Genomic DNA, 12,554 nt, shown 5'->3' with positions numbered 1-12,554 from the left:
GTATCGGCAGCTGGGCAGCAACTGCCGTAGATGGAACTGCGGCTGGTGGGGCTTCCGCGGGGGTCATCAACCCGAACTCAGGGCTGGCGGCATGTCACGGATGGCTTAGATTTCGACTCGGTGTCCGGGTCGAAAGACCGCGACCGTTTGTGGTAACTGTTGGGTTGCGTTGCAAAACCGATGTGGTGGAGAGATGACAGATTTTCCAATCATAAAAACGAGTTTAGCCGTCCGCTCTGGCGACTGGCACCATCGCCCTAGAATCGGCATTCTGAAGCAACCGAAGCTTCGCAATCGAACATGATGCAAGATATTGGTACAAATGACTCAAACTGACGCTGTGACTATTTACAGCTTCATACCGATCATCTTGTGTACCCGCAGCGCCTGTCTAATCGACAAGTCCAACATAATTTCCTCACTGCCACCGGGGATGGCATAGGCCCTGACATCCCTATATAGCCTCTCCACCTTCGCGCCCTGTCCACCGCGGCTGTAACTCAGACCACCAAAGATCTGACTTGCTTCTCTAGCACAGAACTCGAACGTTGTGGTACTCTGCGCCTTCAAGCTGGCAATAGCGCCACCAAGCTTCAACATAGCCTCCATCTCGTCCATCTTCTGACACTGGTAGATGAGGTTCTCCATCCAATTGTAACTCGCTTCAATCTGGCGGGCCATGTGTGCCAGTTTGAGGCGAATGACGGGGTGGTCGATGAGGCGCTTGCCAAATGTCTTGCGCTTGTGTGCGTATTTCACGCTTTCCTCGTAGCAAACACGGGAGAAGCGCAGACATTGGATGATGATGCCGATACGCTCGTGGTTGAAGTTTGTCATGACAACCTTGAAGCCTTGGTTCTCTTTGCCGATCAGGTTCTCCACAGGGACCTTGACGTCTTCAAACGTCACGTAGGTGGTACCGCTGCTCCATACACCTTGGCAGTCCATCTTGCGTGTGGAGACACCACCGGCGCTGCGCTCGATCAAGAGCACGGAAACACCGTTCATGCCCTCGCCACCAGTGCGTACAGCGGTTGTGAAGTAGTCGGACCAAATGCCGTTGGTGATCCACTTCTTCTCGCCGTTTACGATGTAGTGTTTTCCGTCTTCGGAGAGCTTGGCTTCGCAGCCCAAGTTCGCAACGTCGCTACCGGCATCTGTTACAGTCAGTAAATTGATGGGGAATTGCAACCAGAATGGCAGAACGTACCAGGCTCAGTGATGGCGAGACAGATCCTCTTCTTTCCGCTCAGGATATCTGGTCCAATGCGCTGGATAAGCTCCTTCTTGCCGAACTTGAACAGAGGCGGTGCGCCGATGCCGTATCCTCCGATCAGGCCCCAGACGAGACCACCGCTGCCTGTTCTTGACAGCTCATCTGTGATGATCATCTCGTGGAAGTGATCCCACTTCTCCGGCGGCACACACTGCACTCTCCGGTCTGTCAACTCTTTGGGAAAGTGGATGCCCAGCATACCAGCGAGGTATCCACGGTCGCCCATTTCCTGGTATATCTCGTCGGGTATTTTCTTTGCTTCGTCCCATTCTGTCACGTTGGGCATGAGTTTCTCTTCGACCCATTGGCGGACTTCATCGCGGAGGGCTGCGTGCGTATCGTTGAAGTAGGGAGAGTGGTACTGCACTTTGTGTTAGCAATGCCAATGTGCCGTGTGTAGGCCGACGTACTGTTTGGTACCACGATGGATCTGCGTAAGGGATAAGGTCGCCATAAGCATCGAAAGGCTCCGCCTCCTCAGCAGCAGCCTCGGTTGGCTGTGGCGCTACAACACCCGAGTTGGCCTCTGGCTTGACCACATCCTTCTTCGTCTCCGCCTTCTGCTCGGGAGCAGCCGTTGCAGGGGGAGCAGGGGGAGCAGCCTTTGTGTCTAGCGATCCGACCTGTAGCTTCTGGTACTTCTTGAGGATGCTGTCGTTGTGGTATTTCCAGAACTGCTTTGAGGCGTCCTTTCCTGCGACGCGCGAGAGAACTGGCAACCGTTAGCTTTGGTTTCGAGGTTTGCAGAACAAGCACCAGCATACTCTTCTTTCCTCCGGGATGCTCTTCCTGGAAGTTGGTCAGATCGTAGACATCCTCGTCTACAATGATCCACAGGTCGCTCGCAGTCTTGTGCGAGGCGACGTCAGCTACTGAGAAGCGTTTCGACATGTTGATGTTTCAATGTGCAGACAAAGGAGAGGGTTTGAGTAAGGAGAGCAGAAGGACGGGGGTGTCGTTAATCACCAGACAGTCCTTACTGACTTATAAGAGGCTTAGCAAGTTTCGGGATCCTTTCACATGCTAGCAACTACTCCACGCCAAGGTAATCCGGGGAACCCGCCCATGGCCAGCTGCTGAAGGTCGGCCGCAGATAGCGCATTCCGGAGTGCAGCGAGCCGTTGTCTGATGATCTCGTGCGTTACTTTGCAAGTGCTGCGATTGGTTGCTGCTGTCAATGACCGGGTGACTTGCTGTTTGCAACTTAACGTCATACGCGTAGATGCCGAGGTCGTTTCAACGCTGCTACTTTAGGACGCTCACGTGTCGACATTTGCGCAGCGCGCATCCGTCACATGCCAACAAGCACACTCGCTGACTTTCAGATGCTTGACCCCTTGACATGGTTACTCGGATCCTGAGCCTTGTCGAGCTAGGACCCTAGGCAAAGTTGACTGGTTATTCTTCCAGCGCGTCGCGTGTGGGGTCTCCGCATCAAGCCTGCGTCATAGCTCGACGCCTCCAACGACTTTGTCATGGCCTCTTCTACGTACCGGCTGTTCATGATTCAGTACGTCTGCCAAACGCCATGTCTCGAGAGGTGCAGGTAAAGAAAGGATCCGAGATCCAGGCTCCGGATGGTCCGCAGACCGATGGCATGATTCGCATGCCCGCAATTGTAGACATGTCAGATCAGTTATGTGGCACTGGTAGGCCGATATACATCACCAACACCACGACTGCTGACGGCCATAGTCATGATTGCAAAACCTCATACATCCTCTGCAGTCCACCATCACGGCGAAGAAGGCGCGTCTCGAACAGTGCCCGTATCCTCCCTTCTATATACATGAACCAGCGATCGTGCAATCTTGCAGAATCAGCAATCTAACAACTTGGCAGATACCATTGTATACGCAGCAAAGGGCCATGGCGCCATTGTGAGCGGATCAAACGGTAACAAGAGACAAGAGCTAGCACCGGGAGATTTTGCACTTATACCCGCGTATGCAGAGCATCAAGAGGTTAATGACAGTGACGAGGATGTGGTTTGGATCATCACAAGGGGTGGTAGAAATCCCATCGTTCAGAACCTCGAGGGTTGGTCAAAGGACTAAGACTCTACCGAGACAGGTCCTACCAAAAGCCTTCTATGCACGCGAACATGAACATATCAGGCCTCGGAAGGATGTATGTGCACACCGCTCTGTACAGTCTCTTCATTGTAAAGACGATACAATCATCAATTTCAGCAGCGACTATATAAAAGGTATGCATTAATAGTCTCTTGTATGACACAAGGACACGAGAACGATGGCTCCAAGAACAAGGTTAATTTGAACACGATGACATGTCATCAGTATGCTGTATACTATACAACCCGCTTCGTCTGTCAATACTGTAAATGGAGTATGGTAAGAAAAGAATCGTCTCAGTCCAAGCATTCATAGTCCGATGGGCGACTAGGCTGCCAACACCCATGCGTCATATCGCTGTGCGCCGACGCCTGTTAATGCGCGATACAAATATAGTGAAGTAAAGAGATAATGAGATTGAAACGTCCGTGCGAGCTCCTTCACGGCGACGACGTCGTCTCATCGGGATGCACATGATCAAAATGATGCCCGGTTGAGAAATAGCCCATGTGGTCTGATGAACTCTTAGGGAGAGTCGACTCCCACAATGCCCGTTGCTCTTCAAGCTTCTGCTTCCGTCTTTCCGTGCTCGGAACGTCTGCGGTGTGTCTTTGTGCACGCTGCAAAAGCTGTGGTTCGCTCAGGCTCGTGGGCAATGTGATGGCCTGGCACCATTCGTTTGCCCATGTGTTTGCTCTGTTGTGTCCTTGTTTGCGGGGAGCTGCCGTGGCAACACCATCGTCTTGACTGCCCAGTTGTTCCAACCCCGGCTTCCTTCGCACGCGTCGCAGTCTTTGGGACAGACCTCGCCTCACCGATTCATCCGTCGTCGTCGTTGTCGCCATCGTCATAGTAACAGCATCTATGGAATCTTGAAAGTCTTGTTTTTGTGGTATGGTTGCCATTTTTGCGAGAATCGGCGATGCAGAGAAAGGAAAGCCGTCGGCGTCCTACACCAAAGGACAAGATTAGTAACTTTGAGGTGCGTAGTGTGCGGGCTACAAGCCAAGTCAGTACTGCTATAGATACAATAGGGAGCCCTGAATCAAACAAAAATTCAGTAAGCTCAGTTGCGATACGTACTGGTGAGTTGAGCATGCTTTGACGCTTGTTCCTGCTCTTCTTTATATGGCTCTTGAGCGCGCTCGAGTCGAGAGGTTTAAGAAGCTCGAAACTGCAAAGTAGTTCTCCCGAGACTGACATGACAGCACCCCAGTTATCGAATTCGCCGCAGTACTAAGCAGTGTTAGCGTGAAGCAACCGTGAGAACTTCAGTAGTGCCTACATTTGGTGCTGAGAATACGGTGACCAAGACACGATCAGTAAAAAACTCATAACCATCCTCTACCACCATGTGAGCTCTGCAAACAAGGTCAAAGTCGTGTCTTGCCAGGAACTCCATGATGACCTTCTTTCCGAAGCAATAGCTGACGCCTCTTTCATTGGACTCCCAGTCGTTCTCCATGTCTGCAGGATCACTCCACAGCAGATCGTTCAATAAGCCATAATCGGGCACATCGGTGGGTCGCGCAATTTGCCTGATGTCGTCCATGTGTGACAAACTTGGTGACAATCCACCGTGCACGCAAAAGATCTTCTGCGCAACAATAGCCGCGATAGGGAGTGTGTTGAATGTGTCCACAAAGGCCTTCCAGACTTTAATGTTGCATCTCCTCTTGCATTCATCGTAGAAACCATATACACGTGTGACATTGGCGCATTCGTGGTTGCCGCGTAGGAGGAAAAAGTTCTCGGGGAACTTGAGCTTGTAGCAGAGTAGGAGTAGGATGGTTTCCAGGCTTTGCTTGCCGCGATCTACGTAGTCACCTAGGAATAGGTAGTTGGAGTTTGGTGGGAATCCGCACATCTCAAACATGCGGATCAAATCAGTGTACTGTCCGTGGATGTCGCCAACGATCTTGACAGGTGGAGCGAGCTCAAGCAGTGCGGGCTGGCTGAGAAAGACCTCTCGAGCGGCCGAGCAGATTGCGAATATCTCAGCATTCTTTAGGCTGACAGTCTTTGTGACCTTTCCGGCATAAGCTGCGTCCAAGAGTCGCTGGATCATGTCGTCGAGGTCCATGGTCTTGAGCGCGGTGAGCTCCATGGGAGAACCCGAGCCGTCAGTGGGCGCCGGAGGCTCTGGGAGTCTGGGTATCGGCTGGTCTTTTCTCTGCAGAATCGACTCTCCCGGCTGAGCAGAGGCCAAAGGTTGTGCTGCTCCTGTCGGAGGCACGTCAGAGACGTGATCGACTTCACCAGTTTGCTGAGCCTTGCTCACGCCTTCATGTCCTGTTCCGAGAGTCGCGCCGTGGACAGGTGAGGGCGGCGCTTGCGGTTCGTTGTCGTCTTGGTCTTGATCGACCTTATCAGCAACGACTGGGGATGCCTCTGGTGGCACGGTTGCTGAAGCTGAGGCAACGGAGCCCCGCCGCGATCCTCTCGACTTGGTGGAAGCTGCATCTGACTTGTCAGCCTTGCCGTTGGCATCGTTGAGGCCAGCGACCGAATTGCGCGGGCTGTCGGATTTGCCGGTGCCTGGTATCTTGTTCCGTAGCGAGTTGCGTATTGAGCGCGTAGAGTCTTTGGTATCGGATCTCTCAAAGGAGCGGTAGTACTCGCGACCGAGAGGCACGCCGTCAGCACCGCCCTTGTCGCCCTTCTTGTCCTTGCCGCTCGATTGCTGGTTACCCATGTTGGCGACGGTGGACTAAGCGAGCGTGGGTAGACGTCTAGTATGTGTGTGTATGTTTTGGAAGAGGACCGTTGTGTGTGGTCTCATCAACTGGGAAAGCGACAGCGGCGGTGTTTGCTGGTATGTGGAGGACGTGCCGATGGTGCCCTTGGTTCCTTCCGGAGATGGTGAGAAGCGACGATGCCAAGTGCAGACACGCTCTCGGGCGATGTGTAGAAAAGGTAGGCGGGCCACGCGCGCAGGGAGAGCGTTAGGGCGGTCGGTAGAGGCGAGCGAGAAAAGCAAGGAAGTGTGCCTCCGTCGGCGCTGTCGTTGTCTGCCTCAGAGACTGGCAGGCGAGGCTGGGCGAGGCGACGGGGGAGCGATCGTCTTCCAGCGTGCGCGCCAGGGTCGATGGTATGCGGGCAGTGGGCAGTGGGCAGTGGGCGGGCCGGGCAGGCTCACGATGTGCGGGCTGTGGCTGTGCTCATGCGCCTGGATGTCGTCGTGGTGGTGATGGTAGTGGTGATGGTAGTAACAGCAATGATATCAGCCTCTACGTAAGCAGAGCGGGGATTTAGTTGCAATGCCAGCCGCAAACCTTAGTTGGAGCCAGGGCATGGGCTGTGACGGCGGTGGGCAAGCTGGCGTCCTTCGGGCTCTGCGGACCGGTGAATAGCAGCGTTGGAAGCACCACTAGCGCATCAACGAGGGCAAACTAACAGAAGCCCAGACAAGCGCAAAATCGAAGCAGTGCAGAGAGCTGCACAGCGAGGAGATGGTGGCTACTACAACAACAACAAGGGGACAGCTCGACTGAGTGTCGTGAGAGGGGCAGATGCGGTGGAGAGAGTGCGCCGCAGACAGTAGCGAAGTTGGGGAGACCAGGCCGCCAAGATAAGGACAAGGATGACGACCGGGCACCCAAAGCGAACCGCCTCTTTTCGGTACATCCGACCACATCCTGAGCGACACATCACAGATGCTGCCGTGGACAGCCTACACGCGCCGCTGCACACCTCCACGTGCCCATCGAGCCACCTGCAAAATGCCAATTCTTTGTTCAGCGAACCGCTCACTCTGACCCCACGAACGACATCATGGGGCCCACTCTCAGCAGTTCGCCCAAGCTGTGGGAATAAATAAACTTGCACCTCCAACGCTCCTCGGAGCCCTGCTGTCCGCTAGTCAGATTCCAGAGCTTACGCAAGCATTCTGGCTCCGCTGCTACGCGCGACTACACTGCTTGCACATGCGCCCGACCTCACTTCACGTGTTCCGCCCTTGCGACATTTTCTCTCGCTGCCCAAGGGGTACCGAGCGCGTACCTGCAGAACCTCACACGTGTCACCAGAGCCATGGCTTCGCGACAGATACTTTTCACCGACATTTGCATTCATGTCAATTGGTGTCTTCCCCACTTTCTTCAGCACGTCAACACCCCAAGCCGTGGCGCCAAGGGCGGATATCTTGGGTACCCATGTGACCTGGTTCGGTGTCCTTGCAAGACTCTATACATAGCGCACCTGGCCACAGACTTGAAGACTGTCACTGCCAGCTTATCGCCGCGTAGTATACAGTACATGTCCACTATAGCTTGTTTCCTAGATTGACATGGATGGCCTAGTCATCATGTTAGCCGGCCCCGAGCGTCTCCCTGTTAGTGCAACGTACCTTCTTGTTGGTGTATGCCTCGAGTCCAGCCTCTCCCAGCTCTCGGCCGATACCAGACTGCTTCACACCTCCGAATGGGATGCGGATGTCAGAATCGTTGCTTGAGTTGATCCAGACCATGCCCGCTTCAATTCGCCTAGCAACACGATGAGCCTTGGTGATGTTCTCGGTGAAGACTGCTGCGCCGAGGCCGTATGTCGTGTCGTTTGCACGCTCAATCGCCTCGTCTTCCTCCTTGAACGAGCTGATGACGACAAACGGACCAAACACTTCTTCGCGGTAGATCTTCATGTTGTCCTTGACATTAGTAAAGATGGTAGGCGAGACGAAGAAGCCCTTGCCGCCAACGTTCTTGTATGCCTCTCCGCCGGCTACAAGAGTGGCGCCCTCTGACTTGCCAGACTCAATGTAAGACAGAACGCGCTCGAACTGCGTCTTGGTAACCTGAGGTCCCTGGAACGTGTCGTCTTTGAAGGGGTCGCCAACCACAGAAGTCGTCTTGACGTGCTCCTTGAAAGCTTCAATGAATTTGTCGTAGATGCCTTCTTGCACAAGGATTCGTGATGTTGCCGTGCAAACCTGGCCTTGGTTGTACCTTTGCGGCGTCAGCTTAGCTTGTCAAAACATGACAAAACTCCGGAAATGACCTACATGATGCCAACGTGACTCCATTTGACTGCTTGATCAAGGTCTGCGTCGTCAAACACTACTAGTGGCGATTTACCGCCTGTTTCAAGGGTAATGTTCTTCATATTGACAGCTGCCATCTTCATAATCTCCTTTCCTGTAGCCGTGGACCCGGTAAAGGCAATCTTGTCGACGTCGAGATGCTGGGCCAAGGCGGCGCCAGCCTTCCTGCCTTCACCGTTGATGATGTTGACAACACCAGGAGGGAAGCCAGCTTCCTTGACCAAGTTTCCGAGATACAGAATAGAAAGGGGTGTTTGCTCGGCAGCCTTCAAGACTACTGTGTTGCCAGTGCAGAGAGCAGGTCCCAGCTTCCAGGCCGCCATTGCAAGAGGAAAGTTCCATCTGGCCGTAATCAGCAGGGCACATGTTCGACGTGGATGGTTACGTACGGAATGATCTGGCCACAGACACCAAGTGGCTCACGGACTGTGTACGCCAGCTTGGCAGGCGAGGTGTCAATGACTGTGCCGTGAATCTTGTTGGCGTATCCTGCGTAGTACTTGATAGTGCCGACAACCTCGCCAAGGTCGTCGTTCAGTGAGACGGAGTACGGCTTGCCGTTGTCCCAGGTTTCAATTGTCGCTAGCGTTTCCTTGTGTTCCTCAATCAACTGGGCAAACTTGTAGAGAAGGTCAGCCCGCGCATTAGTGTCCATATCTCGCCAATCTGGGTTCTTGAACGCTTTCCGAGCAGCTGCCACGGCGTCGTCGACATCCTCGGGACCAGCTGCATATACAGATGTGATCTCGCTCTCATCACTACGAGGTGTCAGTTGCAACTAGCAAGAAAGGAATATCAGACTTGCCTCGGGTTTATGGAAGTGATGGTTTCACCCGACTTTGACTTGACGAATTCATTGTTGATGAAAAGACCTCTTGGCTGCTGGTACTTGCGACCGTTGGGCGCAGTGAGCTCAACGAAGAGGTCAGACATGTTGCTTTCGGTGCTGTAGTATCTCCACAAAGGACGGTAACTACTTGTAAGAGGTCTGGGTATTGAGGGTTGGAAGGAAAGCGATGGTTTGGGGCGAAGTGAAGCGCGTGTGAGGCGGGAGAAGAGACAGGACATCTCCTTGGCCGGCGAGGAGACAGCTAGCTATGTATAGGCTGCGGCAGATATGTAAGATGGTGATGACGACCGCGGGGACAGTGGTAGCTTCCACTGATAGTGTGTGTGGACCCCGCGTGTGCCCGCCAAATGCCCATAGCCAGCTAGCTTATCCGCATGCAACTGCCTGTTCCGACTGCTGCAACTCCACCTCGTACACGCCTATCGAGGGCATCGCGGCCCTTTGAATTACTCATCGATCGAGCAAGACTAGAGGCGCGAGATGCTTTTCCCATGGCGGAGAGTTGAGGGGCAGGCCCTGTCATGTGAGCAGGCGCTACGCAGCGCATAGTCGCGACGCATCTGCGTCAACCGTCGGCTGCAATCAGCCCTGTACGATGGATAATAGCTACCCCACCACGACGAGAAGCTCGATGCGCCGCCCATTAGACAATTTCCTGTTCCCGCACTGCGCAAATTGACGTGTTCCGCTGCCACACACCAGCCCAAGAGAAAGTTCGTCACACAATGTCGCGAGACACCGGACAAGCCACACTTGCTCACACTTTGCGCGCAGATTCTCTCCAAAACCCCCCTCTCACCCTTTGAGACCCCACAACGGCCATGACCGAAGAATCGCCCCTTGCTACCCCCGACGCCGAACGCCCCGATGCCTCGATAGACGTTGCCCACTCGCTCGAATACTGGAACGGCGTGTCCCCAGACGTCAATGGCATGCTGGGCGGCTTTCCTCAAACCTCGCGCATCGACCTGCAGGGCTCGTCCAACTTCCTGACCAAATTGCGCCGTGGCAGATCGCAGGCCTCCAAAGAGCCCCTGTCGCCTCTGGAACGCGTAGCAGACTGTGGCGCAGGCATCGGACGCATAACAAAGGGCCTGCTGCTGGGTGTGAGTAAGAGGGTGGACATTGTAGAGCCGGTCAAGAAGTTCACAGACGAGCTGGTGCAAAGCCTCGGAAACGGAGAATACGCTGGTGACGGAGAGGGCAAGGATGGAAAAGGCCAGGTGGGCGACGTCATAAACCTAGGGCTGCAGGACTGGATACCTAAGCCTGGCGCGTACGACGTGATTTGGAACCAGTGGTGTGTGGGACACTTGACCGACGCCCAACTCGTTGTCTATCTACGCCGTTGTAGCGACGGCTTGAAAAAGGCGTCAGAAGGCAGTGCGACAAGCAAGAGCTGGGTCATAGTCAAGGAGAACATGTCTACCGACATCCACCACAAGGACATCTACGACGATGAGGACTCGAGCGTCACGCGGTCAGACCAAAAGTTCAGAGCCTTGTTCCAGGAGGCGGGGCTGAAGATTGTAGCAACGGAGCAACAGAGAGGAATGCCCAGAGAACTATTCCCCGTTAGGATGTACGCGCTCAGACCCGAGTAGGTGCATAGGCAAGTCCTGCTGTTAGTGAGTTAGGGTGTCAGGCGCAGGAACTATGATACCCCATAAGACTTTAGACGAATCGACTCAATTAAAATGCTTGCGCAAACCTCGGTCGTATGATATCAAACCTGCTCCAACCCTCGTCTATACCTCACCAATCTCTGAGAACTTGTGCGCGAAACCAAGCGAAAGCACGGGAACACCTTCTACCGGCTCATGTACCGGCAACTTTCCTACCGCAACCTTTTTCTTCACCATCTTCACTTTCACAGCATCCTGCCCTGCCGTCTCCGCCCCACCAGAAGTGTCCATGACATCCTCAAACTCCTCTTCCTCTTCCTCTTCTTCCTCATCGCCTTCTTCGTCCTCTTCCTCGCCTTCACCCGCGTCCTGAGCACCAGGGTCGGGATAACTAGCTGGGTATTTCCGCCTCAGATACTTCTGATCAAACACCTCCTGGTGCGCATGTTTCCATAAATCGACAATCTCGTCTGCCGAGAGCAGGTTCTTCACACGTGTAGTAGGTATAGCTTCAGAGTCCAGTCGCTCCGACTCCGGAACTTCGTCTTCGTCGTCTTCGCCTTCGGCTGCGTCTTGCTTCGTCGCGGTTGCCGTGTCAGGTTTCCGAGGACCAATGCCCCATTCTTCAGGTACGAAGCACCATTCTGATGCTTTGTGGATACGCTCTTCTACCCAGCCCTCTTCCATGGGCTCTAGCCTCTTTCGTAGCAAGGTCCCTGCCATGCCCGCCGCCATGCCGCCACCAGCATTCATCGGAAATGAAGGGTTAGGAAACGGATGAAGAGCCTCGAACTTGGACGTGTTGGGGGGCAAGGCCTGTATGCTGGTCATTCTCCGGCGCACATCGCGCTCGACGAGGACTGCGTTGCCGGCGCTGTCAACCACCGGGTTACCGGCGGCGTCCTTTGAAGGCACATGGTGTTTTTGGGTGATGAGTTTGGATTGGTGACGGTAGCCTCCGTTTATGAGAAGATGTATCGAATTCAGGTACGATGTTACCAGCTGTGTTGTTCGATGGATTTGTGGCCTAGCGTCTCTTTAGTTTGTGTCCTTCGAAATAGGAAGACCGTCAGAGCAGCGCATCTTAGGCATGCTCATAGATACTACGATATCGACAGAAGTACCGTTGTGAATATCGAAGGAATTCGTATCTAGCCAACATGACAAACATAATCGCGCCTCAACGCAAACATCGTCGCTTGCCGCCTCTCACTTACCAATCTACAACCTCTCCACGGCTCATCTTAAACTGCATTTCCGTCTGCAAGCGTTCCATAGTCTTAATCATCGGCATCAGTTGACTACGAAGCTGATCCAACAGCCTGATATCTTCTCGATCAGGCGCGCCCTGAAAGTTTTGATTCATCTTTGCTTGTGGCTGCTGGTTGTTTTGCCTATGTTCCAACTCTTTCAAAAGGATAGTGATATAGGGTTGGGCGAATGCACAGTGCTCGCAGGGGAATAAATGGTGATGTGAAAGCGCTGAGGTGCTTGAAGATGGTGGAAGTGATTGGTTGGTGGAAGTGGTTTTAGTACGAGACGCTTGTGGATGTTGGGATTAGTGCGCTTGGCGCATGGAGCCTGTGGGAAAGGGTCTGTAAGTTTTCTCGCCATCTTGATTTACCATGGTTCGCGCCCAGAGATTTTGAAATGAAAATGTTCATTCTTCGTATCGATCAACGACCGTGAT

General features: G+C 53.7%; 6 protein-coding genes across 6 annotated transcripts; 2 read left to right on the top strand and 4 right to left on the bottom strand.

Annotated features, from left to right (window-relative positions):
- Positions 1–348: 348 nt before the first annotated feature.
- ACET3X_005050 (uncharacterized protein) lies at positions 349–2,167 on the bottom strand (the record flags this gene model as incomplete). Its single annotated transcript, XM_069451212.1, has 4 exons — positions 349–1,157; positions 1,211–1,637; positions 1,687–1,988; positions 2,041–2,167. The coding sequence occupies 4 exons, from the start codon at positions 2,165–2,167 to the stop codon at positions 349–351; spliced, it is 1,665 nt and encodes a 554-aa protein (XP_069307094.1).
- Positions 2,168–2,804: 637 nt separating this feature from the next.
- ACET3X_005049 (uncharacterized protein) lies at positions 2,805–3,333 on the top strand (the record flags this gene model as incomplete). The annotated part of the gene is made up of 3 exons (XM_069451211.1): positions 2,805–2,925; positions 2,972–3,025; positions 3,119–3,333. 3 exons carry the CDS (start codon positions 2,805–2,807, stop codon positions 3,331–3,333), a joined length of 390 nt encoding a protein of 129 aa, XP_069307093.1.
- Positions 3,334–4,319: 986 nt separating this feature from the next.
- On the bottom strand, positions 4,320–6,046 carry ACET3X_005048 (uncharacterized protein; the record flags this gene model as incomplete). The annotated part of the gene is made up of 3 exons (XM_069451210.1): positions 4,320–4,349; positions 4,435–4,587; positions 4,637–6,046. The coding sequence occupies 3 exons, from the start codon at positions 6,044–6,046 to the stop codon at positions 4,320–4,322; spliced, it is 1,593 nt and encodes a 530-aa protein (XP_069307092.1).
- A 1,569-nt stretch (positions 6,047–7,615) lies between these two features.
- Positions 7,616–9,322, bottom strand: ACET3X_005047 (uncharacterized protein; the record flags this gene model as incomplete). Its single annotated transcript, XM_069451209.1, has 5 exons — positions 7,616–7,648; positions 7,700–8,294; positions 8,351–8,731; positions 8,779–9,147; positions 9,195–9,322. 5 exons carry the CDS (start codon positions 9,320–9,322, stop codon positions 7,616–7,618), a joined length of 1,506 nt encoding a protein of 501 aa, XP_069307091.1.
- A 738-nt stretch (positions 9,323–10,060) lies between these two features.
- ACET3X_005046 (uncharacterized protein) lies at positions 10,061–10,843 on the top strand (the record flags this gene model as incomplete). Its single annotated transcript, XM_069451208.1, has 1 exon — positions 10,061–10,843. The coding sequence occupies one exon, from the start codon at positions 10,061–10,063 to the stop codon at positions 10,841–10,843; it is 783 nt and encodes a 260-aa protein (XP_069307090.1).
- A 144-nt stretch (positions 10,844–10,987) lies between these two features.
- Positions 10,988–12,230, bottom strand: ACET3X_005045 (uncharacterized protein; the record flags this gene model as incomplete). The annotated part of the gene is made up of 2 exons (XM_069451207.1): positions 10,988–11,891; positions 12,082–12,230. 2 exons carry the CDS (start codon positions 12,228–12,230, stop codon positions 10,988–10,990), a joined length of 1,053 nt encoding a protein of 350 aa, XP_069307089.1.
- Between the last annotated feature and the right edge of the window lie 324 nt (positions 12,231–12,554).

The sequence above is a fragment of the Alternaria dauci genome, chromosome 4, assembly GCF_042100115.1.
Source record: "Alternaria dauci strain A2016 chromosome 4, whole genome shotgun sequence".
Lineage (NCBI taxonomy): Eukaryota > Fungi > Ascomycota > Dothideomycetes > Pleosporales > Pleosporaceae > Alternaria > Alternaria dauci.
This window is presented reverse-complemented; position numbering and strand designations above follow the sequence as displayed.